This window comes from Schistocerca piceifrons, unplaced genomic scaffold (genome assembly GCF_021461385.2).
Source record: "Schistocerca piceifrons isolate TAMUIC-IGC-003096 unplaced genomic scaffold, iqSchPice1.1 HiC_scaffold_1772, whole genome shotgun sequence".
In the NCBI taxonomy this organism is placed as follows: domain Eukaryota; kingdom Metazoa; phylum Arthropoda; class Insecta; order Orthoptera; family Acrididae; genus Schistocerca; species Schistocerca piceifrons.
Window position 1 is genome coordinate 679,659 of NW_025727648.1, and position 24,063 is coordinate 703,721.

A 24,063-nucleotide genomic window follows, 5' to 3' on the forward strand; every position below is an offset into this window, starting at 1 on the left:
AGGTAACGCAGTCGTGGCCGGGAGCAGTGTTGCGTTTAGTGCGGAGTGTGAGGCTGATGTCCTGTGTAGTGATGGGAGTGTTAAGTGCAGATGGTGGGGTGTGGCCCAAGTACTGGAAGCTAGGAGCAAGGGGAGGAACAGAGGTATTCGTACGGTCCATGACATCAGGGAAGAGGGAATAATCAAAGTGGGGATCATCAGGGATGGAAAAAACATCAGAGAGGTGGGAGGCAAAGTGGTTGGCCTTACTGAGGTTGTCAGGAAAGGGACGGTCATTAAGGAGGAGAGGGTACTGGGGGGTGGGGCGGTTCCCAGTAAGGCGGTGGAAAGCAGACCAATACTTGGAAGAGTTGATGGGGAGCGTGGTGTTGAGGTGGGTACATGTCTGGCGCCAGGCTCGGCGTTTCTTCGCAACAAGCAGGTTGCGGATGTGTCGCTGTAATTGCCGGTGGCGGGTAAGTGTATCCCAGTCACGAGTGCGGAGAAAAGAGCGGTAGAGGCGGCGGGACTCCCGAAGGAGAAGGACGGCCTGTGGAGGCAGGGCGGGGCGGTGAGGGTGGACGGCTTTGGTGGGGATATGGGTGGCGACGGCGTCAGACAAGGTCTGGTGCAGGAAGGCAGCAGTGCGAGAGATGTCATCAGGAGACTGGAGGGTAAGGTCGTGGCTGTCAACCTGGGTGTGAATGGAATCCCGGTAGGCATCCCAGTTGGCACGGGAGTAATCATGGACAAGTTTAGGAGGGACGTCAGGGCGAGGAGCGTGGCGGGGATGGCGACCGTGAGAGATAGTGAGGAGGACAGGAGCATGGTCACTGCCAATGAGGTCAAGGACATCCGCGGTGATGCGCCCAAGGAGGTTGGGAGAGGCAAGGACTACATCAGGAGTGGTGTTGGATTCGGGCCGGGTGTGCTGGGGCAGGGGAACCAGGTCTCCCTGGAGAGTGGTGAGAAACTGATGCCACCGCCGGAGGTCGGCAGGATCGCGGCTGTGGATATTGAGGTCGGCGGCAATCACGTAGGTGGAGAAGGTGCGGTCAATGTGGGCCAGGAAATCATACGGGATGGGGGTGCGAGGGCGGACATAAATGGTGGCACAGGTGATGGTAAGGGCGGGGAAGAAGAGGCTGAGGGTGAGATGCTCGGCAGGATTGTTAAGGAGAGGTTGGGGCCGGACAGGGAGGTGCTTGAGGTGGCCTATAGCAACTCCGCCACGTGCCAGAGGGTACGGGTTATCGGTACGATGTAGGGTGTAAGGGGCAGTGGAGACAGAGATACGGGGCTGAAGGAAGGTTTCATTGAGGATGAAGGCATCCACGCGGTGCTGACGTAGGGTGTGGAGGAAGAGGAGTTTGTGGGTGGGCAGGGAGCGAATGTTGTGGTACAGGATACGGTACGGTTGTTGTACCATGGGAGTGGAGAGTTAGACGAGGGTGGTGAGGGGGGTGAAGGTGAAGTGGGCCTGGTTGTGGGAGTAAGCGGCATAGGTGGTAAGATGGAAGATGGAACGGGCAGCGAGGGCGATTTGGGAAAGAGTGTGGGAGCGCTGGAAGGGGTGGATGTTTTGGAGCACAATGGTGGTGAAACGGATGATGTCCTCAGCAGTAGGGGGAGGGCGGAGCGAGTTGTTGGGGTGGATGGGGTCATCAACAGGACGGACAGGGACGGTGAGCTCAGGGGTTACTGGTGGAGGTTTCGCTTTACACTTCGAGGAGTAGGTAGGATGTGGTTCATTACAAGTGTTGCAGGAGGGGGGAGAGGTGAGGTTGGGGCAATGCTTGAGGAAGTGGGAGGCTTTGCAGTGGGGACAAGTAGGGGGGTTCTTGCAGGCAGAGGTAACGTGGTCATTGTAGGTGAGACAGCGTTGGCAGCGGTAGGATTGGACAGGGGAACGGGAGGGGTCCACCTTATGACGCTGATTGTAGATGAGGGCTCCCTCGGTGAGGAGGCGGTCAATGGAGGAGGAGGATTCAGTGAATATCCGCATGAGAAAAGTCGGCCCGGCATCATTGAAGATGCGACGGGCCGAGCGGATTTCGATGTTGGGCCGGGAGTTGAGTTCCGTCAACACCTCAGCCTCCGTGATCACGGGGCTAAGCTTCGCGATCACAGCGGTGAAGGTCGGCGGACGTCGGGGAGGTTGAGGCTGACGGGGAGAGGACGGGGTGTGGTAGGGGGTGAGGGTTGCACGTTGGCCAAATTGGATACGAGGGATGCGGGAGAGGAGGTCGGTGTGGAAGGAAGCATTGGGGGATTTTATGAGGACCGAGTCCTTGCGAGGAATCAGTTGGGAGATGGGAGCATTGGGGCAGTATTTCCGGATGGCGAGAGTGAGGGAGCGGGCATCAAGGAATTGAGGGTCAGGATTGGAGAGGACAAAGGTGTGGGTGGCAGGCGTGGCGGGGGTGGGGGTCGGGGCCGCGTCCATGGGAGTGGGTGGGTCACGGGAAGTGGGGGTTTTTTTGGAGGAGACTGCGGGGGAAGGGTCAGCATTCGGGCGCTTGGAAGGTTTCGTGGACACCACTGGGTGGGGAGGGGGCAGGGGGACGGGTTGCAGGGGGAGATGGCGGGGGGCAGGACCACCCTGAGCAGCGGAAGAAGCAGACGGTGGGGGCGTGGGTGTCACTGAGACTGTGGAACGTCGAGCAGAGATCCGTGCTGGCTTGGAGCCTGTCGGAGGCGGTGCGGGGAGCGGCGGAAAGTCAGTAGCTGTCGATGGGGCGACAGTGATAGGGGTAGAGGAGTTGGGGGTGGGTACAGCCGAAAGTGGCGCAGGGGTGGGGTGGACAGGGAGAGAAGGAAGGACGGGAAGTGGGGTGGAGGATGAGCTCCATGTGATGGTGGTTGGAGCAGCGGAGGGAGAGGTGAAAATGATAGTGGTAGTGGTGGTGGGTTGGGACATGGTGGCGGCGCGCGAGAAGGGCGGCGGCGGCGGCGACCAGGCGGCGGCGGCGGCGGCGACCAGGCGGCGGCGGCGGCGGCGGCGACCAGGCGGCGGCGGCGACCAAACGGCGGCGGCGGTGAGGACCGGCAGGCGGCAACCAAACGGCGGCGACGGCGGCGGCGGCGAGCACCGGCAGGCGGCGGCGGCGAGCACCGGCAGGCGGCGACCAGGCGGCGGTGGCGGCGGCGGCGGCGAGCAGTACTGACGACGAGCAGACGGCAAGGCAAGGGTGGGGATCTTCCACGTCGAGGGTGCACCCTGAGAGTAGCCCAGGCAGTGAAACTCGTCGACGAAGAAGTGAGGGAATCCAACCCTCGAATCAAAAGCAGCAGTTTCTGGTGCCTACTTTAATAGCACCATTCGCACTATTCATTTGCGAGAGCATTTCTTAAATACCGAACCCATTCATAATTTTTTATATCCTTGACCGCTTTTTTCGAAAGATCTATGTTAGAAGGGGCTGTTACAAAATTCTTTTGCCTCCTGTGAGGATCGAACTCACGACCTCTGCTTTACTAGACCAGCACTCTGCCACTGAGCTAAGGAGGCGCCGCCTAGTGCACATTTCGGGTACTTCAATCTTATGGACCAGTCAATCGGAGCCCTTCAGCTGGAAACGCACCGCATTAGCGACCATTATTTGTATTTAGTTAGCACAGCTGCTGCTTTCCTACACATCTCACACGATATCGATGTACGCCTAAAATTCCAAAACAACACTTTTATTTCATTTCAGAGCTACTTTCAGCTTCAAAAACCATTCCTCTGATATTCATACGAAGCTAGGCATCGTCGTAACCCGTTACGTTCATTACGCAAGGCTCACGAGAGGGGCGCAGGTTGCATCCGCGTAGACAGAAAATTTTGCGCCGCCCAGTGTGGGGCTCGAACCCACGACCCTGAGATTAAGAGTCTCATGCTCTACCGACTGAGCTTGCCGTGCTCCAGACAACGCGTCACGAGCCATACAGTATTTATGCGACCTGCGACCATCTATGGAAGATCCTTTTGACTACAGCTTATTTCCTGCTGCCACAAATGAGCTACAATTCCTATTCAATGAAATAAATTTTCCGAAAGGCATCAAATCTACTTGAAATGATACGTGGCTATCAGCACCATTATTCAACACACATGCTCGACTGTGTGCAGACGCCTGTGGCGTAGCTCTTGGGTCCTGAGTCAGACGCAGTAGTTCCAAAAATCTCTCCTGATCGGCACTGTGCCGAAAATTTCGCTACACAACCCCTTTGTCTTGCTTGAGCTTCAGGTAGACGCCGGTATGCAGCCAGGAAGCGGACAGCAGCAACTTTCAACTAGATTTGTAGTACTCAAACAACTCAGTAAAACAGCATGCATCTTTTGCAGAACTGGAAAAACTCGACCGTGACAGGATTCGAACCTGCAATCTTCGGATCCGAAGTCCGACGCCTTATCCATTAGGCCACACGGTCACTGGCGCAATATGCTTCCCCACACACACCTCATTGTCGCCATTTGTACGCTTGCCGGAATGAATTTCCCATCTTTGACGCAATTCTCCATCTCCAATTTCAGTACTAAAAAGGCGACGCTACTTCTTGCTGTGTCCCATCGCAAGTTACATTCAAGCCCTTGTGACGCTAATCAAACAAGATGTTGCAAATCAGCTTCAATCGCTTACTGCCATCTCAGTCGCTTGCAGAAGGTGCCTCACCCTATGTCATACAATGGCGAGTTGCCGCTATTACCAAAGCGGCGGCGGCGCCGACGACGACGACGACAACCGCGAGGGTCTCTACCAGGGGTAGAAAATACATCACAAGAACTAAGTATTCCACGTCGGCATTCTCCGGAGACTGCCAAAAGCAGCAGTTTTTTTTTTTTTTTTTTTTTCTTTATTGTATTTCAATTCCCCATCGGGGCGGGCTGGCAGCAGCATATGCGCTGCTCTTCAGCCGAAAGACATAGAACAAAACAAGAGAAGACATTTAAAAACAGCAAAGGAGAGAAGAAGGCGAACATAGATATAAAAAGGGAGAACATCATGGAAGGCAATATACAAAAAAACGGGGTGACTGTAAAATGGAGATAAAAAAAAAACTGTTTAAAAGTAGCACACACAAAAAAGCCACACACTGCGACGATTAAAAGAACACAAGGCACAGTATGACTGGAGCATAAAGGTGTTGACGGATGGCATAGCACACAGCGTAACACTGACGGCGAACCTCAAGGCAGTACACAATTAAAATCACACCTCTTGACGCACACGGGAAACAGCACGAAACACAACACTGACGTGGCACACTGTTGATGAGCAATACAGTGGATCTGCCAGGTGCAAGGAGATGAGGGAGACCTGAAGAAGGGAGGGAGGGGAAGAGATGGGGGAGGGGAATGGGGGGCGCTCGGAAGAGGGCCAGGTAGGGAGGGATGTGGGAAGGAGAGAGGCAAGTATGGGGGGCAGGGTCTCAGGGGAGGGGGGGGATGGAGGAAAATCCGCTCTGGGAGAAGGAAGAAAGAGGAGAAGGGGGCCCTGGGGAGAGGGGGGGGGAACAAGGCCGGGTTATAGTTGGAAGGAAGGGTATATGTCACGGCGAAGTTCGTCATCCGGGAGGGGAGCAGCAGTTTCTGGAGCCTACTTTAATAGCACCATTCGCACTATTCATTTGCGAGAGCATTTCTTAAATACCGAACCCATTCATAATTTTTTATATCCTTGACCGCTTTTTTCGAAAGATCTACGTTAGAAGGGGCTGTTACAAAATTCTTTTGCCTCCTGTGAGGATCGAACTCACGACCTCTGGTTTACTAGACCAGCGCTCTGCCACTGAGCTAAGGAGGCGCCGCCTAGTGCACATTTCGGGTACTTCAATCTTATGGACCAGTCAATCGGAGCCCTTCAGCTGGAAACGCACCGCATTAGCGACCATTATTTGTATTTAGTTAGCACAGCTGCTGCTTTCCTACACATCTCACACGATATCGATGCACGCCTAAAATTCCAAAACAACACTTTTATTTCATTTCAGAGCTACTTTCAGCTTCAAAAACCATTCCTCTGATATTCATACGAAGCTAGGCATCGTCGTAACCCGTTACGTTCATTACGCAAGGCTCACGAGAGGGGCGCAGGTTGCATCCGCGTAGACACAAAATTTTGCGCCGCCCAGCGTGGGGCTCGAACCCACGACCCTGAGATTAATAGTCTCATGCTCTACCGACTGAGCTTGCCGTGCTCCACACAACGCGTCACGAGCCATACAGTATTTATGCGACCTGCGACCATCTATGGAAGATCCTTTTGACTACAGCTTATTTCCTGCTGCCACAAATGAGCTACAATTCCTATTCAATGAAATAAATTTTCCGAAAGGCATCAAATCTACTTGAAATGATACGTGGCTATCAGCACCATTATTCAACACACATGCTCGACTGTGCGCAGACGCCTGTGGCGTAGCTCTTGGGTCCTGAGTCAGACGCAGTAGTTCCAAAAATCTCTCCTGATCGGCACTGTGCCAAAAATTTCGCTACACAACCCCTTTGTCTTGCTTGAGCTTCAGGTAGACGCCGGTATGCAGCCAGGAAGCGGACAGCAGCAACTTTCAACTAGATTTGTAGTACTCAAACAACTCAGTAAAACAGCATGCATCTTTTGCAGAACTGGAAAAACTCGACCGTGACAGGGTTCGAACCTGCAATCTTCGGATCCGAAGTCCGACGCCTTATCCATTAGGCCACACGGTCACTGGCGCAATATGCTTCCCCACACACACCTCATTGTCGCCATTTGTACGCTTGCCGGAATGAATTTCCCATCTTTGACGCAATTCTCCATCTCCAATTTCAGTACTAAAAAGGCGACGCTACTTCTTGCTGTGTCCCATCGCAAGTTACATTCAAGCCCTTGTGACGCTGATCAAACAAGAGGTTGCAAATCAGCTTCAATCGCTTACTGCCATCTCAGTCGCTTGCAGAAGGTGCCTCACCCTATGTCATACAATGGCGAGTTGCCGCTATTACCAAAGCGGCGGCGGCGCCGACGACGACGACGACGACGACGACGACGACGACGACGACGACGACGACGACGACAACCGCGAGGGTCTCTACCAGGGGTAGAAAATACATCACAAGAACTAAGTATTCCACGTCGGCATTCTCCGGAGACTGCCAAAAGCAGCAGTTTCTGGTGCCTACTTTAATAGCACCATTCGCACTATTCATTTGCGAGAGCATTTCTTAAATACCGAACCCATTCATAATTTTTTATATCCTTGACCGCTTTTTTCGAAAGATCTATGTTAGAAGGGGCTGTTACAAAATTCTTTTGCCTCCTGTGAGGATCGAACTCACGACCTCTGGTTTACTAGACCAGCACTCTGCCACTGAGCTAAGGAGGCGCCGCCTAGTGCACATTTCGGGTACTTCAATCTTATGGACCAGTCAATCGGAGCCCTTCAGCTGGAAACGCACCGCATTAGCGACCATTATTTGTATTTAGTTAGCACAGCTGCTGCTTTCCTACACATCTCACACGATATCGATGTACGCCTAAAATTCCAAAACAACACTTTTATTTCATTTCAGAGCTACTTTCAGCTTCAAAAACCATTCCTCTGATATTCATACGAAGCTAGGCATCGTCGTAACCCGTTACGTTCATTACGCAAGGCTCACGAGAGGGGCGCAGGTTGCATCCGCGTAGACAGAAAATTTTGCGCCGCCCAGCGTGGGGCTCGAACCCACGACCCTGAGATTAAGAGTCTCATGCTCTACCGACTGAGCTTGCCGTGCTCCACACAACGCGTCACGAGCCATACAGTATTTATGCGACCTGCGACCATCTATGGAAGATCCTTTTGACTACAGCTTATTTCCTGCTGCCACAAATGAGCTACAATTCTTATTCAATGAAATAAATTTTCCGAAAGGCATCAAATCTACTTGAAATGATACGTGGCTATCAGCACCATTATTCAACACACATGCTCGACTGTGCGCAGACGCCTGTGGCGTAGCTCTTGGGTCCTGTTCCAAAAATCTCTCCTGATCGGCACTGTGCCGAAAATTTCGCTACACAACCCCTTTGTCTTGCTTGAGCTTCAGGTAGACGCCGGTTTGCAGCCAGGAAGCGGACAGCAGCAACTTTCAACTAGATTTGTAGTACTCAAACAACTCAGTAAAACAGCATGCATCTTTTGCAGAACTGGAAAAACTCGACCGTGACAGGATTCGAACCTGCAATCTTCGGATCCGAAGTCCGACGCCTTATCCATTAGGCCACACGGCCACTGGCGCAAAATGCTTCCCCACACACACCTCATTGTCGCCATTTGTACGCTTGCCGGAATGAATTTCCCATCTTTGACGCAATTCTCCATCTCCAATTTCAGTACCAAAATGGCGACGCTACTTCTTGCTGTGTCCCATCGCAAGTTACATTCAAGCCCTTGTGACGCTGATCAAACAAGAGGTTGCAAATCAGCTTCAATCGCTTACTGCCATCTCAGTCGCTTGCAGAAGGTGCCTCACCCTATGTCATACAATGGCGAGTTGCCGCTATTACCAAAGCGGCGGCGGCGCCGACGACGACGACGACAACCGCGAGGGTCTCTACCAGGGGTAGAAAATACATCACAAGAACTAAGTATTCCACGTCGGCATTCTCCGGAGACTGCCAAAAGCAGCAGTTTCTGGTGCCTACTTTAATAGCACCATTCGCACTATTCATTTGCGAGAGCATTTCTTAAGTACCGAACCCATTCATAATTTTTTATATCCTTGACCGCTTTTTTCGAAAGATCTACGTTAGAAGGGGCTGTTACAAAATTCTTTTGCCTCCTGTGAGGATCGAACTCACGACCTCTGGTTTACTAGACCAGCGCTCTGCCACTGAGCTAAAGAGGCGCCGCCTAGTGCACATTTCGGGTACTTCAATCTTATGGACCAGTCAATCGGAGCCCTTCAGCTGGAAACGCACCGCATTAGCGACCATTATTTGTATTTAGTTAGCACAGCTGCTGCTTTCCTACACATCTCACACGATATCGATGTACGCCTAAAATTCCAAAACAACACTTTTATTTCATTTCAGAGCTACTTTCAGCTTCAAAAACCATTCCTCTGATATTCATACGAAGCTAGGCATCGTCGTAACCCGTTACGTTCATTACGCAAGGCTCACGAGAGGGGCGCAGGTTGCATCCGCGTAGACAGAAAATTTTGCGCCGCCCAGCGTGGGGCTCGAACGCACGACCCTGAGATTAAGAGTCTCATGCTCTACCGACTGAGCTTGCCGTGCTCCACACAACGCGTCACGAGCCATACAGTATTTATGCGACCTGCGACCATCTATGGAAGATCCTTTTGACTACAGCTTATTTCCTGCTGCCACAAATGAGCTACAATTCCTATTCAATGAAATAAATTTTCCGAAAGGCATCAAATCTACTTGAAATGATACGTGGCTATCAGCACCATTATTCAACACACATGCTCGACTGTGCGCAGACGCCTGTGGCGTAGCTCTTGGGTCCTGAGTCAGACGCAGTAGTTCCAAAAATTTCTCCTGATCGGCACTGTGCCGAAAATTTCGCTACACAACCCCTTTGTCTTGCTTGAGCTTCAGGTAGACGCCGGTTTGCAGCCAGGAAGCGGACAGCAGCAACTTTCAACTAGATTTGTAGTACTCAAACAACTCAGTAAAACAGCATGCATCTTTTGCAGAACTGGAAAAACTCGACCGTGACAGGATTCGAACCTGCAATCTTCGGATCCGAAGTCCGACGCGTTATCCATTTTTTTTTTTTTTTTTTTATAATCTTTTTCTCCCAATTTCTTTTATTGATATCATAAAATATTTACAATAGCACAGTCAGAAATCTTTTGGCAAGATCACATCCTGAAATTTTATCTTTCACACTGATGAAGTACAGAATCATGAAAACTTCCAGTTACTTTTATTTTGCACATTTGATGACACTATTTACTGCTAAATCATGCATTTTTTATCTTGTTCTGAATAGCTCCAGGAAAACTGTCAATGTGTTCTTTAGCACATGTAGTACAGTATCTCCTACAATAAAAGATACTGCATTTCTGAAATTGGCATACAGGCTGGTGACAACTGGAACACTTTGAACCTAACAACAGAAAATCATTTTGTCTAGGTGGTGTAAATGGGTTCCTCATAATGTAACTGTCTTCAGTAAACAATATCTTTTTCAAAAATGGTGGTTTCTGTCCAAAATAGTCATAGTGCTCTTCCAGACCACATATATAACAACAGAATACGCCACTTTCATCTGGCTTATCTGCAACAGGAGCTTCCACTATATTTCCTTCATTTTGTCTATTCTGTCCATCTGTTTCTGCCATCATAGTGAATCCATGGAAACAAACACTATTACATTAGTTTCCTATTATTTCTTGATGACAACAGGAGAAATCTACTTGTTTATCCTCCTGCAACAGCATTCATGCTTCCCGGCTCACAGCAAGGCGATCCTTCGGAGCTTCCTGTGGCCACCACTGTGGTTTGCAAGTCTCTCCTATAATGCCCATCACAGTAATATTTTTTGCTGCTATGGCTTCTGTTACTCTCAACAGCCCCAGCCCAACTTTACCTTCCACGGCCCTCAATTTACCGACTGATTTTTTGGAAGAGTCTAGTAGCTGTATAGGTGCATCAGATGGTATTTCTATTTCTGGTTTGGACCTAAAAAACACTGGCATCAAGCGTTTCCTAACAACACCAGTATGGTGCGTTCGTGCTGTAAGTTCTTGTCCTATATAGCAACCTTTGTGAAAGCTTACACCATGCAGATAATCACTATTTGCTTCCAAAGGGAAAGACACTCCAGGTGGTAGGTCACATATGCCTTCTCCTATTCCTAAAACGTATCTGTGAACTCTGTAATTCAAGAATCCATCATATAATGAACCACCACCTAATTCTTTTGCAAAAGTATCACGAACAATTTCATCTACGGGGGCAACAACACGATATCCCAGTGCCGCTACTCTTGGATCGCGACATATGATCACATCATCACGATGACTGTAAAGTCCAAGAGTTTCAGGTGATACGATATCCTTGGCATACGAAACTTTCCCTTGTGAGAAATCTAATTCATCAATCGGTCTATAAAAAACCCATACTTTCAATTTATCGTCAGCAACATCTATGTCGATTTTCCTGCGTACTCTGTATAACTTAAGATGTTTTTGAAGTAAATGAATGTAAGACGAATCACATTCAATCAAAAGAACATTTTCTTCTCTAGTTTTATAAATTATTGTATCACACATAACACGTCCTTTTACGTTCAGAAACAACGTGTAAATAGAATTCATACTTTCTAAATGACGGATATCATTTGTTATTAGTCCTTGCAAAAAGTTGTGAACATCAACTCCTTGCACCTTCAGAAGCCCACGTTGCGTAAGATTTTCTACAGCATAAACATTTCCTCTTGATTTGGAAAACGATTCAGTAAATGTTCTATTGTTCAATGCGGTAAGTTGAAAACATTTCAGTGATCTCCTGCTCAGTAGCGTAAACATTCTGTATTCTTGATTATGTACAGTTCAGAGCAGTCTCCAAGATGAATCTGATTCTTATCTGTAAACGGTTGAAAAAATATGAGAACAACGGTTTACTTACAAACAACGTCAACGATAAGAGATATCTCATCGTATGCTCTGATTTACATTTTGCGGGAAATTAACGATCTACATGAACGACATGAATCCAAACATACCTCTAAACACGTAACGGGGCCACACGGTCACTGGCGCAATATGCTTCCCCACACACACCTCATTGTCGCCATTTGTACGCTTGCCGGAATGAATTTCCCATCTTTGACGCAATTCTCCATCTCCAATTTCAGTACTAAAAAGGCGACGCTACTTCTTGCTGTGTCCCATCGCAAGTTACATTCAAGCCCTTGTGACGCTGATCAAACAAGAGGTTGCAAATCAGCTTCAATCGCTTACTGCCATCTCAGTCGCTTGCAGAAGGTGCCTCACCCTATGTCATACAATGGCGAGTTGCCGCTATTACCAAAGCGGCGGCGGCGCCGACGACGACGACGACGACGACGACGACAACCGCGAGGGTCTCTACCAGGGGTAGAAAATACATCACAAGAACTAAGTATTCCACGTCGGCATTCTCCGGAGACTGCCAAAAGCAGAAGTTTCTGGTGCCTACTTTAATAGCACCATTCGCACTATTCATTTGCGAGAGCATTTCTTAAATACCGAACCCATTCATAATTTTTTATATCCTTGACCGCTTTTTTCGAAAGATCTATGTTAGAAGGGGCTGTTACAAAATTCTTTTGCCTCCTGTGAGGATCGAACTCACGACCTCTGGTTTACTAGACCAGCACACTGCCACTGAGCTAAGGAGGCGCCGCCTAGTGCACATTTCGGGTACTTCAATCTTATGGACCAGTCAATCGGAGCCCTTCAGCTGGAAACGCACCGCATTAGCGACCATTATTTGTATTTAGTTAGCACAGCTGCTGCTTTCCTACACATCTCACACGATATCGATGTACGCCTAAAATTCCAAAACAACACTTTTATTTCATTTCAGAGCTACTTTCAGCTTCAAAAACCATTCCTCTGATATTCATACGAAGCTAGGCATCGTCGTAACCCGTTACGTTCATTACGCAAGGCTCACGAGAGGGGCGCAGGTTGCATCCGCGTAGACAGAAAATTTTGCGCCGCCCAGCGTGGGGCTCGAACGCACGACCCTGAGATTAAGAGTCTCATGCTCTACCGACTGAGCTTGCCGTGCTCCACACAACGCGTCACGAGCCATACAGTATTTATGCGACCTGCGACCATCTATGGAAGATCCTTTTGACTACAGCTTATTTCCTGCTGCCACAAATGAGCTACAATTCCTATTCAATGAAATAAATTTTCCGAAAGGCATCAAATCTACTTGAAATGATACGTGGCTATCAGCACCATTATTCAACACACATGCTCGACTGTGCGCAGACGCCTGTGGCGTAGCTCTTGGGTCCTGAGTCAGACGCAGTAGTTCCAAAAATTTCTCCTGATCGGCACTGTGCCGAAAATTTCGCTACACAACCCCTTTGTCTTGCTTGAGCTTCAGGTAGACGCCGGTTTGCAGCCAGGAAGCGGACAGCAGCAACTTTCAACTAGATTTGTAGTACTCAAACAACTCAGTAAAACAGCATGCATCTTTTGCAGAACTGGAAAAACTCGACCGTGACAGGATTCGAACCTGCAATCTTCGGATCCGAAGTCCGACGCGTTATCCATTTTTTTTTTTTTTTTTATAATCTTTTTCTCCCAATTTCTTTTATTGATATCATAAAATATTTACAATAGCACAGTCAGAAATCTTTTGGCAAGATCACATCCTGAAATTTTATCTTTCACACTGATGAAGTACAGAATCATGAAAACTTCCAGTTACTTTTATTTTGCACATTTGATGACACTATTTACTGCTAAATCATGCATTTTTTATCTTGTTCTGAATAGCTCCAGGAAAACTGTCAATGTGTTCTTTAGCACATGTAGTACAGTATCTCCTACAATAAAAGATACTGCATTTCTGAAATTGGCATACAGGCTGGTGACAACTGGAACACTTTGAACCTAACAACAGAAAATCATTTTGTCTAGGTGGTGTAAATGGGTTCCTCATAATGTAACTGTCTTCAGTAAACAATATCTTTTTGAAAAATGGTGGTTTCTGTCCAAAATAGTCATAGTGCTCTTCCAGACCACATATATAACAACAGAATACGCCACTTTCATCTGGCTTATCTGCAACAGGAGCTTCCACTATATTTCCTTCATTTTGTCTATTCTGTCCATCTGTTTCTGCCATCATAGTGAATCCATGGAAACAAACACTATTACATTAGTTTCCTATTATTTCTTGATGACAACAGGAGAAATCTACTTGTTTATCCTCCTGCAACAGCATTCATGCTTCCCGGCTCACAGCAAGGCGATCCTTCGGAGCTTCCTGTGGCCACCACTGTGGTTTGCAAGTCTCTCCTATAATGCCCATCACAGTAATATTTTTTGCTGCTATGGCTTCTGTTACTCTCAACAGCCCCAGCCCAACTTTACCTTCCACGGCCCTCAATTTACCGACTGATTTTTTGGAAGAGTCTAGTAGCTGTATAGGTGCATCAGATGGTATTTCTATTTCTGGTTTGGACCTAAAAAACACTGGCATCAAGCGTTTCCTAACAACACCAGTATGGTGCGTTCGTGCTGTAAGTTCTTGTCCTATATAGCAACCTTTGTGAAAGCTTACACCATGCAGATAATCACTATTTGCTTCCAAAGGGAAAGACACTCCAGGTGGTAGGTCACATATGCCTTCTCCTATTCCTAAAACGTATCTGTGAACTCTGTAATTCAAGAATCCATCATATAATGAACCACCACCTAATTCTTTTGCAAAAGTATCACGAACAATTTCATCTACGGGGGCAACAACACGATATCCCAGTGCCGCTACTCTTGGATCGCGACATATGATCACATCATCACGATGACTGTAAAGTCCAAGAGTTTCAGGTGATACGATATCCTTGGCATACGAAACTTTCCCTTGTGAGAAATCTAATTCATCAATCGGTCTATAAAAAACCCATACTTTCAATTTATCGTCAGCAACATCTATGTCGATTTTCCTGCGTACTCTGTATAACTTAAGATGTTTTTGAAGTAAATGAATGTAAGACGAATCACATTCAATCAAAAGAACATTTTCTTCTCTAGTTTTATAAATTATTGTATCACACATAACACGTCCTTTTACGTTCAGAAACAACGTGTAAATAGAATTCATACTTTCTAAATGACGGATATCATTTGTTATTAGTCCTTGCAAAAAGTTGTGAACATCAACTCCTTGCACCTTCAGAAGCCCACGTTGCGTAAGATTTTCTACAGCATAAACATTTCCTCTTGATTTGGAAAACGATTCAGTAAATGTTCTATTGTTCAATGCGGTAAGTTGAAAACATTTCAGTGATCTCCTGCTCAGTAGCGTAAACATTCTGTATTCTTGATTATGTACAGTTCAGAGCAGTCTCCAAGATGAATCTGATTCTTATCTGTAAACGGTTGAAAAAATATGAGAACAACGGTTTACTTACAAACAACGTCAACGATAAGAGATATCTCATCGTATGCTCTGATTTACATTTTGCGGGAAATTAACGATCTACATGAACGACATGAATCCAAACATACCTCTAAACACGTAACGGGGCCACACGGTCACTGGCGCAATATGCTTCCCCACACACACCTCATTGTCGCCATTTGTACGCTTGCCGGAATGAATTTCCCATCTTTGACGCAATTCTCCATCTCCAATTTCAGTACTAAAAAGGCGACGCTACTTCTTGCTGTGTCCCATCGCAAGTTACATTCAAGCCCTTGTGACGCTGATCAAACAAGAGGTTGCAAATCAGCTTCAATCGCTTACTGCCATCTCAGTCGCTTGCAGAAGGTGCCTCACCCTATGTCATACAATGGCGAGTTGCCGCTATTACCAAAGCGGCGGCGGCGCCGACGACGACGACGACGACAACCGCGAGGGTCTCTACCAGGGGTAGAAAATACATCACAAGAACTAAGTATTCCACGTCGGCATTCTCCGGAGACTGCCAAAAGCAGAAGTTTCTGGTGCCTACTTTAATAGCACCATTCGCACTATTCATTTGCGAGAGCATTTCTTAAATACCGAACCCATTCATAATTTTTTATATCCTTGACCGCTTTTTTCGAAAGATCTATGTTAGAAGGGGCTGTTACAAAATTCTTTTGCCTCCTGTGAGGATCGAACTCACGACCTCTGGTTTACTAGACCAGCACACTGCCACTGAGCTAAGGAGGCGCCGCCTAGTGCACATTTCGGGTACTTCAATCTTATGGACCAGTCAATCGGAGCCCTTCAGCTGGAAACGCACCGCATTAGCGACCATTATTTGTATTTAGTTAGCACAGCTGCTGCTTTCCTACACATCTCACACGATATCGATGTACGCCTAAAATTCCAAAACAACACTTTTATTTCATTTCAGAGCTACTTTCAGCTTCAAAAACCATTCCTCTGATATTCATACGAAGCTAGGCATCGTCGTAACCCGTTACGTTCATTACGCAAGGCTCACGAGAGGGGCGCAGGTTGCATCCGCGTAGACAGAAAATTTTGCGCCGCCCAGCGTGGGGCTCGAACGCACGACCCTGAGATTAAGAGTCTCATGCTCTACCGACTGAGCTTGCCGTGCTCCACACAACGCGTCACGAGCCATACAGTATTTATGCGACCTGCGACCATCTATGGAAGATCCTTTTGACTACAGCTTATTTCCTGCTGCCACAAATGAGCTACAATTCCTATTCAATGAAATAAATTTTCCGAAAGGCATCAAATCTACTTGAAATGATACGTGGCTATCAGCACCATTATTCAACACACATGCTCGACTGTGCGCAGACGCCTGTGGCGTAGCTCTTGGGTCCTGTTCCAAAAATCTCTCCTGATCGGCACTGTGCCGAAAATTTCGCTACACAACCCCTTTGTCTTGCTTGAGCTTCAGGTAGACGCCGGTTTGCAGCCAGGAAGCGGACAGCAGCAACTTTCAACTAGATTTGTAGTACTCAAACAACTCAGTAAAACAGCATGCATCTTTTGCAGAACTGGAAAAACTCGACCGTGACAGGATTCGAACCTGCAATCTTCGGATCCGAAGTCCGACGCCTTATCCATTAGGCCACACGGTCACTGGCGCAAAATGCTTCCCCACACACACCTCATTGTCGCCATTTGTACGCTTGCCGGAATGAATTTCCCATCTTTGACGCAATTCTCCATCTCCAATTTCAGTACCAAAATGGCGACGCTACTTCTTGCTGTGTCCCATCGCAAGTTACATTCAAGCCCTTGTGACGCTGATCAAACAAGAGGTTGCAAATCAGCTTCAATCGCTTACTGCCATCTCAGTCGCTTGCAGAAGGTGCCTCACCCTATGTCATACAATGGCGAGTTGCCGCTATTACCAAAGCGGCGGCGGCGCCGACGACGACGACGACGACGACGACGACGACAACCGCGAGGGTCTCTACCAGGGGTAGAAAATACATCACAAGAACTAAGTATTCCACGTCGGCATTCTCCGGAGACTGCCAAAAGCAGCAGTTTCTGGTGCCTACTTTAATAGCACCATTCGCACTATTCATTTGCGAGAGCATTTCTTAAATACCGAACCCATTCATAATTTTTTATATCCTTGACCGCTTTTTTCGAAAGATCTATGTTAGAAGGGGCTGTTACAAAATTCTTTTGCCTCCTGTGAGGATCGAACTCACGACCTCTGGTTTACTAGACCAGCACTCTGCCACTGAGCTAAGGAGGCGCCGCCTAGTGCACATTTCGGGTACTTCAATCTTATGGACCAGTCAATCGGAGCCCTTCAGCTGGAAACGCACCGCATTAGCGACCATTATTTGTATTTAGTTAGCACAGCTGCTGCTTTCCTACACATCTCACACGATATCGATGTACGCCTAAAATTCCAAAACAACACTTTTATTTCATTTCAGAGCTACTTTCAGCTTCAAAAACCATTCCTCTGATATTCATACGAAGCTAGGCATCGTCGTAACCCGTTACGTTCATTACGCAAGGCTCACGAGAGGGGCGCAGGTTGCATCCGCGTAGACAGAAAATTTTGCGCCGCCCAGCGTGGGGCTCGAACCCACGACCCTGAGATTAAGAGTCTCATGCTCTACCGGCTGAGCTTGCCGTGCTCCACACAACGCGTCACGAGCCATACAGTATTTATGCGACCTGCGACCATCTATGGAAGATCCTTTTGACTACAGCTTATTTCCTGCTGCCACAAATGAGCTACAATTCCTATTGAATGAAATAAATTTTCCGAAAGGCATCAAATCTACTTGAAATGATACGTGGCTATCAGCACCATTATTCAACACACATGCTCGACTGTGCGCAGACGCCTGTGGCGTAGCTCTTGGGTCCTGTTCCAAAAATCTCTCCTGATCGGCACTGTGCCGAAAATTTCGCTACACAACCCCTTTGTCTTGCTTGAGCTTCAGGTAGACGCCGGTTTGCAGCCAGGAAGCGGACAGCAGCAACTTTCAACTAGATTTGTAGTACTCAAACAACTCAGTAAAACAGCATGCATCTTTTGCAGAACTGGAAAAACTCGACCGTGACAGGATTCGAACCTGCAATCTTCGGATCCGAAGTCCGACGCCTTATCCATTAGGCCACACGGTCACTGGCGCAATATGCTTCCCCACACACACCTCATTGTCGCCATTTGTACGCTTGCCGGAATGAATTTCCCATCTTTGACGCAATTCTCCATCTCCAATTTCAGTACCAAAATGGCGACGCTACTTCTTGCTGTGTCCCATCGCAAGTTACATTCAAGCCCTTGTGACGCTGATCAAACAAGAGGTTGCAAATCAGCTTCAATCGCTTACTGCCATCTCAGTCGCTTGCAGAAGGTGCCTCACCCTATGTCATACAATGGCGAGTTGCCGCTATTACCAAAGCGGCGGCGGCGCCGACGACGACGACGACGACGACAACCGCGAGGGTCTCAACCAGGGGTAGAAAATACATCACAAGAACTAAGTATTCCACGTCGGCATTCTCCGGAGACTGCCAAAAGCAGCAGTTTCTGGTGCCTACTTTAATAGCACCATTCGCACTATTCATTTGCGAGAGCATTTCTTAAATACCGAACCCATTCATAATTTTTTATATCCTTGACCGCTTTTTTCGAAAGATCTACGTTAGAAGGGGCTGTTACAAAATTCTTTTGCCTCCTGTGAGGATCGAACTCACGACCTCTGGTTTACTAGACCAGCGCTCTGCCACTGAGCTAAGGAGGCGCCGCCTAGTGCACATTTCGGGTACTTCAATCTTATGGACCAGTCAAACGGAGCGCTTCAGCTGGAAACGCACCGCATTAGCGACCATTATTTGTATTTAGTTAGCACAGCTGCTGCTTTCCTACACATCTCACACGATATCGATGTACGCCTAAAATTCCAAAACAACACTTTTATTTCATTTCAGAGCTACTTTCAGCTTCAAAAACCATTCCTCTGATATTCATACGAAGCTAGGCATCGTCGTAACCCGTTACGTTCATTACGCAAGGCTCACGAGAGGGGCGCAGGTTGCATCCGCGTAGACAGAAAATTTTGCGCCGCCCAGCGTGGGGCTCGAACCCACGACCCTGAGATTAAGAGTCTCATGCTCTACCGGCTGAGCTTGCCGTGCTCCACACAACGCGTCACGAGCCATACAGTATTTATGCGACCTGCGACCATCTATGGAAGATCCTTTTGACTACAGCTTATTTCCTGCTGCCACAAATGAGCTACAATTCCTATTCAATGAAATAAATTTTCCGAAAGGCATCAAATCTACTTGAAATGATACGTGGCTATCAGCACCATTATTCAACACACATGCTCGACTGTGCGCAGACGCCTGTGGCGTAGCTCTTGGGTCCTGAGTCAGACGCAGTAGTTCCAAAAATCTCTCCTGATCGGCACTGTGCCGAAAATTTCGCTACACAACCCCTTTGTCTTGCTTGAGCTTCAGGTAGACGCCGGTTTGCAGCCAGGAAGCGGACAGCAGCAACTTTCAACTAGATTTGTAGTACTCAAACAACTCAGTAAAACAGCATGCATCTTTTGCAGAACTGGAAAAACTCGACCGTGACAGGATTCGAACCTGCAATCTTCGGATCCGAAGTCCGACGCCTTATCCATTAGGCCACACGGTCACTGGCGCAATATGCTTCCCCACACACACCTCATTGTGGCCATTTGTACGCTTGCCGGAATGAATTTCCCATGTTTGACGCAATTCTCCATCTCCAATTTCAGTACTAAAAAGGCGACGCTACTTCTTGCCGTGTCCCATCGCAAGTTACATTCAAGCCCTTGTGACGCTGATCAAACAAGAGGTTGCAAATCAGCTTCAATCGCTTACTGCCATCTCAGTCGCTTGCAGAATGTGCCTCACCCTATGTCATACAATGGCGAGTTGCCGCAATTACCAAAGCGGCGGCGGCGGCGGCGACGACGACGACGACGACGACGACGACGACGACGACCGCGAGGGTCTCTACCAGGGGTAGAAAATACATCACAAGAACTAAGTATTCCACGTCGGCATTCTCCAGAGACTGCCAAAAGCAGCAGTTTCTGGTGCCTACTTTAATAGCACCATTCGCACTATTCATTTGCGAGAGCATTTCTTAAATACCGAACCCATTCATAATTTTTTATATCCTTGACCGCTTTTTTCGAAAGATCTACGTTAGAAGGGGCTGTTACAAAATTCTTTTGCCTTCTGTGAGGATCGAACTCACGACCTCTGGTTTACTAGACCAGCGCTCTGCCACTGAGCTAAGGAGGCGCCGCCTAGTGCGCATTTCGGGTACTTCAATCTTATGGACCAGTCAATCGGAGCCCTTCAGCTGGAAACGCACCGCATTAGCGACCATTATTTGTATTTAGTTAGCACAGCTGCTGCTTTCCTACACATCTCACACGATATCGATGTACGCCTAAAATTCCAAAACAACACTTTTATTTCATTTCAGAGCTACTTTCAGCTTCAAAAACCATTCCTCTGATATTCATACGAAGCTAGGCATCGTCGTAACCCGTTACGTTCATTACGCAAGGCTCACGAGAGGGGCGCAGGTTGCATCCGCGTAGACAGAAAATTTTGCGCCGCCCAGCGTGGGGCTCGAACCCACGACCCTGAGATTAAGAGTCTCATGCTCTACCGACTGAGCTTGCCGTGCTCCACACAACGCGTCACGAGCCATACAGTATTTATGCGACCTGCGACCATCTATGGAAGATCCTTTTGACTACAGCTTATTTCCTGCTGCCACAAATGAGCTACAATTCCTATTGAATGAAATAAATTTTCCGAAAGGCATCAAATCTACTTGAAATGATACGTGGCTATCAGCACCATTATTCAACACACATGCTCGACTGTGCGCAGACGCCTGTGGCGTAGCTCTTGGGTCCTGTTCCAAAAATCTCTCCTGATCGGCACTGTGCCGAAAATTTCGCTACACAACCCCTTTGTCTTGCTTGAGCTTCAGGTAGACGCCGGTTTGCAGCCAGGAAGCGGACAGCAGCAACTTTCAACTAGATTTGTAGTACTCAAACAACTCAGTAAAACAGCATGCATCTTTTGCAGAACTGGAAAAACTCGACCGTGACAGGATTCGAACCTGCAATCTTCGGATCCGAAGTCCGACGCCTTATCCATTAGGCCACACGGTCACTGGCGCAATATGCTTCCCCACACACACCTCATTGTCGCCATTTGTACGCTTGCCGGAATGAATTTCCCATCTTTGACGCAATTCTCCATCTCCAATTTCAGTACCAAAATGGCGACGCTACTTCTTGCTGTGTCCCATCGCAAGTTACATTCAAGCCCTTGTGACGCTGATCAAACAAGAGGTTGCAAATCAGCTTCAATCGCTTACTGCCATCTCAGTCGCTTGCAGAAGGTGCCTCACCCTATGTCATACAATGGCGAGTTGCCGCTATTACCAAAGCGGCGGCGGCGCCGACGACGACGACGACGACAACCGCGAGGGTCTCAACCAGGGGTAGAAAATACATCACAAGAACTAAGTATTCCACGTCGGCATTCTCCGGAGACTGCCAAAAGCAGCAGTTTCTGGTGCCTACTTTAATAGCACCATTCGCACTATTCATTTGCGAGAGCATTTCTTAAATACCGAACCCATTCATAATTTTTTATATCCTTGACCGCTTTTTTCGAAAGATCTACGTTAGAAGGGGCTGTTACAAAATTCTTTTGCCTCCTGTGAGGATCGAACTCACGACCTCTGGTTTACTAGACCAGCGCTCTGCCACTGAGCTAAGGAGGGGCCGCCTAGTGCACATTTCGGGTACTTCAATCTTATGGACCAGTCAATCGGAGCGCTTCAGCTGGAAACGCACCGCATTAGCGACCATTATTTGTATTTAGTTAGCACAGCTGCTGCTTTCCTACACATCTCACACGATATCGATGTACGCCTAAAATTCCAAAACAACACTTTTATTTCATTTCAGAGCTACTTTCAGCTTCAAAAACCATTCCTCTGATATTCATACGAAGCTAGGCATCGTCGTAACCCGTTACGTTCATTACGCAAGGCTCACGAGAGGGGCGCAGGTTGCATCCGCGTAGACAGAAAATTTTGCGCCGCCCAGCGTGGGGCTCGAACCCACGACCCTGAGATTAAGAGTCTCATGCTCTACCGACTGAGCTTGCCGTGCTCCACACAACGCGTCACGAGCCATACAGTATTTATGCGACCTGCGACCATCTATGGAAGATCCTTTTGACTACAGCTTATTTCCTGCTGCCACAAATGAGCTACAATTCCTATTCAATGAAATAAATTTTCCGAAAGGCATCAAATCTACTTGAAATGATACGTGGCTATCAGCACCATTATTCAACACACATGCTCGACTGTGCGCAGACGCCTGTGGCGTAGCTCTTGGGTCCTGAGTCAGACGCAGTAGTTCCAAAAATCTCTCCTGATCGGCACTGTGCCGAAAATTTCGCTACACAACCCCTTTGTCTTGCTTGAGCTTCAGGTAGACGCCGGTTTGCAGCCAGGAAGCGGACAGCAGCAACTTTCAACTAGATTTGTAGTACTCAAACAACTCAGTAAAACAGCATGCATCTTTTGCAGAACTGGAAAAACTCGACCGTGACAGGATTCGAACCTGCAATCTTCGGATCCGAAGTCCGACGCCTTATCCATTAGGCCACACGGTCACTGGCGCAATATGCTTCCCCACACACACCTCATTGTGGCCATTTGTACGCTTGCCGGAATGAATTTCCCATGTTTGACGCAATTCTCCATCTCCAATTTCAGTACTAAAAAGGCGACGCTACTTCTTGCCGTGTCCCATCGCAAGTTACATTCAAGCCCTTGTGACGCTGATCAAACAAGAGGTTGCAAATCAGCTTCAATCGCTTACTGCCATCTCAGTCGCTTGCAGAATGTGCCTCACCCTATGTCATACAATGGCGAGTTGCCGCAATTACCAAAGCGGCGGCGGCGACGACGACGACGACGACGACGACGACGACGACGACCGCGAGGGTCTCTACCAGGGGTAGAAAATACATCACAAGAACTAAGTATTCCACGTCGGCATTCTCCAGAGACTGCCAAAAGCAGCAGTTTCTGGTGCCTACTTTAATAGCACCATTCGCACTATTCATTTGCGAGAGCATTTCTTAAATACCGAACCCATTCATAATTTTTTATATCCTTGACCGCTTTTTTCGAAAGATCTACGTTAGAAGGGGCTGTTACAAAATTCTTTTGCCTCCTGTGAGGATCGAACTCACGACCTCTGGTTTACTAGACCAGCGCTCTGCCACTGAGCTAAGGAGGCGCCGCCTAGTGCACATTTCGGGTACTTCAATCTTATGGACCAGTCAATCGGAGCCCTTCAGCTGGAAACGCACCGCATTAGCGACCATTATTTGTATTTAGTTAGCACAGCTGCTGCTTTCCTACACATCTCACACGATATCGATGTACGCCTAAAATTCCAAAACAACACTTTTATTTCATTTCAGAGCTACTTTCAGCTTCAAAAACCATTCCTCTGATATTCATACGAAGCTAGGCATCGTCGTAACCCGTTACGTTCATTACGCAAGGCTCACGAGAGGGGCGCAGGTTGCATCCGCGTAGACAGAAAATTTTGCGCCGCCCAGCGTGGGGCTCGAACCCACGACCCTGAGATTAAGAGTCTCATGCTCTACCGACTGAGCTTGCCGTGCTCCACACAACGCGTCACGAGCCATACAGTATTTATGCGACCTGCGACCATCTATGGAAGATCCTTTTGACTACAGCTTATTTCCTGCTGCCACAAATGAGCTACAATTCCTATTGAATGAAATAAATTTTCCGAAAGGCATCAAATCTACTTGAAATGATACGTGGCTATCAGCACCATTATTCAACACACAT

General features: G+C 47.9%; 2 protein-coding genes and 30 non-coding genes across 32 annotated transcripts; all 32 read right to left on the reverse strand.

Annotated features, from left to right (window-relative positions):
• Positions 1 to 3,418: 3,418 nt before the first annotated feature.
• Positions 3,419 to 3,490, reverse strand: Trnat-agu. The gene has a single exon. It is a non-coding gene; the product is annotated as a tRNA-Thr (tRNA).
• A 321-nt stretch (positions 3,491 to 3,811) lies between these two features.
• Trnak-cuu lies at positions 3,812 to 3,884 on the reverse strand. The gene has a single exon. It is a non-coding gene; the product is annotated as a tRNA-Lys (tRNA).
• A 438-nt stretch (positions 3,885 to 4,322) lies between these two features.
• Positions 4,323 to 4,395, reverse strand: Trnar-ucg. The gene has a single exon. It is a non-coding gene; the product is annotated as a tRNA-Arg (tRNA).
• A 1,301-nt stretch (positions 4,396 to 5,696) lies between these two features.
• Positions 5,697 to 5,768, reverse strand: Trnat-agu. Its single transcript has one exon. It is a non-coding gene; the product is annotated as a tRNA-Thr (tRNA).
• Positions 5,769 to 6,089: 321 nt separating this feature from the next.
• On the reverse strand, positions 6,090 to 6,162 carry Trnan-auu. The gene has a single exon. It is a non-coding gene; the product is annotated as a tRNA-Asn (tRNA).
• Positions 6,163 to 6,600: 438 nt separating this feature from the next.
• Positions 6,601 to 6,673, reverse strand: Trnar-ucg. Its single transcript has one exon. It is a non-coding gene; the product is annotated as a tRNA-Arg (tRNA).
• Positions 6,674 to 7,257: 584 nt separating this feature from the next.
• Positions 7,258 to 7,329, reverse strand: Trnat-agu. Its single transcript has one exon. It is a non-coding gene; the product is annotated as a tRNA-Thr (tRNA).
• A 321-nt stretch (positions 7,330 to 7,650) lies between these two features.
• On the reverse strand, positions 7,651 to 7,723 carry Trnak-cuu. Its single transcript has one exon. It is a non-coding gene; the product is annotated as a tRNA-Lys (tRNA).
• Positions 7,724 to 8,146: 423 nt separating this feature from the next.
• Positions 8,147 to 8,219, reverse strand: Trnar-ucg. The gene has a single exon. It is a non-coding gene; the product is annotated as a tRNA-Arg (tRNA).
• Positions 8,220 to 8,764: 545 nt separating this feature from the next.
• On the reverse strand, positions 8,765 to 8,836 carry Trnat-agu. The gene has a single exon. It is a non-coding gene; the product is annotated as a tRNA-Thr (tRNA).
• A 321-nt stretch (positions 8,837 to 9,157) lies between these two features.
• On the reverse strand, positions 9,158 to 9,230 carry Trnak-cuu. The gene has a single exon. It is a non-coding gene; the product is annotated as a tRNA-Lys (tRNA).
• Positions 9,231 to 10,274: 1,044 nt separating this feature from the next.
• LOC124739162 (putative transferase CAF17 homolog, mitochondrial) lies at positions 10,275 to 11,555 on the reverse strand. Its single transcript, XM_047248611.1, has one exon. The coding sequence runs from the start codon at positions 11,492 to 11,494 to the stop codon at positions 10,406 to 10,408; it is 1,089 nt and encodes a 362-aa protein (XP_047104567.1). The 5' UTR covers positions 11,495 to 11,555; the 3' UTR covers positions 10,275 to 10,405.
• Positions 11,556 to 12,277: 722 nt separating this feature from the next.
• On the reverse strand, positions 12,278 to 12,349 carry Trnat-agu. The gene has a single exon. It is a non-coding gene; the product is annotated as a tRNA-Thr (tRNA).
• Positions 12,350 to 12,670: 321 nt separating this feature from the next.
• Positions 12,671 to 12,743, reverse strand: Trnak-cuu. The gene has a single exon. It is a non-coding gene; the product is annotated as a tRNA-Lys (tRNA).
• A 1,042-nt stretch (positions 12,744 to 13,785) lies between these two features.
• On the reverse strand, positions 13,786 to 15,066 carry LOC124739163 (putative transferase CAF17 homolog, mitochondrial). Its single transcript, XM_047248612.1, has one exon. It carries the CDS (start codon positions 15,003 to 15,005, stop codon positions 13,917 to 13,919), a length of 1,089 nt encoding a protein of 362 aa, XP_047104568.1. The 5' UTR covers positions 15,006 to 15,066; the 3' UTR covers positions 13,786 to 13,916.
• Positions 15,067 to 15,779: 713 nt separating this feature from the next.
• Positions 15,780 to 15,851, reverse strand: Trnat-agu. Its single transcript has one exon. It is a non-coding gene; the product is annotated as a tRNA-Thr (tRNA).
• A 321-nt stretch (positions 15,852 to 16,172) lies between these two features.
• On the reverse strand, positions 16,173 to 16,245 carry Trnak-cuu. Its single transcript has one exon. It is a non-coding gene; the product is annotated as a tRNA-Lys (tRNA).
• A 423-nt stretch (positions 16,246 to 16,668) lies between these two features.
• Positions 16,669 to 16,741, reverse strand: Trnar-ucg. Its single transcript has one exon. It is a non-coding gene; the product is annotated as a tRNA-Arg (tRNA).
• A 560-nt stretch (positions 16,742 to 17,301) lies between these two features.
• Trnat-agu lies at positions 17,302 to 17,373 on the reverse strand. Its single transcript has one exon. It is a non-coding gene; the product is annotated as a tRNA-Thr (tRNA).
• Positions 17,374 to 17,694: 321 nt separating this feature from the next.
• Trnak-cuu lies at positions 17,695 to 17,767 on the reverse strand. The gene has a single exon. It is a non-coding gene; the product is annotated as a tRNA-Lys (tRNA).
• Positions 17,768 to 18,190: 423 nt separating this feature from the next.
• Trnar-ucg lies at positions 18,191 to 18,263 on the reverse strand. Its single transcript has one exon. It is a non-coding gene; the product is annotated as a tRNA-Arg (tRNA).
• A 551-nt stretch (positions 18,264 to 18,814) lies between these two features.
• Trnat-agu lies at positions 18,815 to 18,886 on the reverse strand. Its single transcript has one exon. It is a non-coding gene; the product is annotated as a tRNA-Thr (tRNA).
• Positions 18,887 to 19,207: 321 nt separating this feature from the next.
• Positions 19,208 to 19,280, reverse strand: Trnak-cuu. The gene has a single exon. It is a non-coding gene; the product is annotated as a tRNA-Lys (tRNA).
• Positions 19,281 to 19,718: 438 nt separating this feature from the next.
• Positions 19,719 to 19,791, reverse strand: Trnar-ucg. The gene has a single exon. It is a non-coding gene; the product is annotated as a tRNA-Arg (tRNA).
• Positions 19,792 to 20,357: 566 nt separating this feature from the next.
• On the reverse strand, positions 20,358 to 20,429 carry Trnat-agu. The gene has a single exon. It is a non-coding gene; the product is annotated as a tRNA-Thr (tRNA).
• Positions 20,430 to 20,750: 321 nt separating this feature from the next.
• Trnak-cuu lies at positions 20,751 to 20,823 on the reverse strand. The gene has a single exon. It is a non-coding gene; the product is annotated as a tRNA-Lys (tRNA).
• Positions 20,824 to 21,246: 423 nt separating this feature from the next.
• On the reverse strand, positions 21,247 to 21,319 carry Trnar-ucg. The gene has a single exon. It is a non-coding gene; the product is annotated as a tRNA-Arg (tRNA).
• Positions 21,320 to 21,867: 548 nt separating this feature from the next.
• Positions 21,868 to 21,941, reverse strand: Trnat-agu. The gene has a single exon. It is a non-coding gene; the product is annotated as a tRNA-Thr (tRNA).
• A 319-nt stretch (positions 21,942 to 22,260) lies between these two features.
• On the reverse strand, positions 22,261 to 22,333 carry Trnak-cuu. Its single transcript has one exon. It is a non-coding gene; the product is annotated as a tRNA-Lys (tRNA).
• A 438-nt stretch (positions 22,334 to 22,771) lies between these two features.
• On the reverse strand, positions 22,772 to 22,844 carry Trnar-ucg. Its single transcript has one exon. It is a non-coding gene; the product is annotated as a tRNA-Arg (tRNA).
• Positions 22,845 to 23,404: 560 nt separating this feature from the next.
• Positions 23,405 to 23,476, reverse strand: Trnat-agu. Its single transcript has one exon. It is a non-coding gene; the product is annotated as a tRNA-Thr (tRNA).
• A 321-nt stretch (positions 23,477 to 23,797) lies between these two features.
• Trnak-cuu lies at positions 23,798 to 23,870 on the reverse strand. Its single transcript has one exon. It is a non-coding gene; the product is annotated as a tRNA-Lys (tRNA).
• Between the last annotated feature and the right edge of the window lie 193 nt (positions 23,871 to 24,063).

What these genes read in the sequence shown, in the direction of transcription:
- LOC124739163 (XM_047248612.1), bottom strand. Translation starts at nt 15,005, where the DNA reads ATGTTTACGCTACTGAGCAGGAGATCACTGAAATGTTTTCAACTTACC.
- LOC124739162 (XM_047248611.1), bottom strand. Translation starts at nt 11,494, where the DNA reads ATGTTTACGCTACTGAGCAGGAGATCACTGAAATGTTTTCAACTTACC.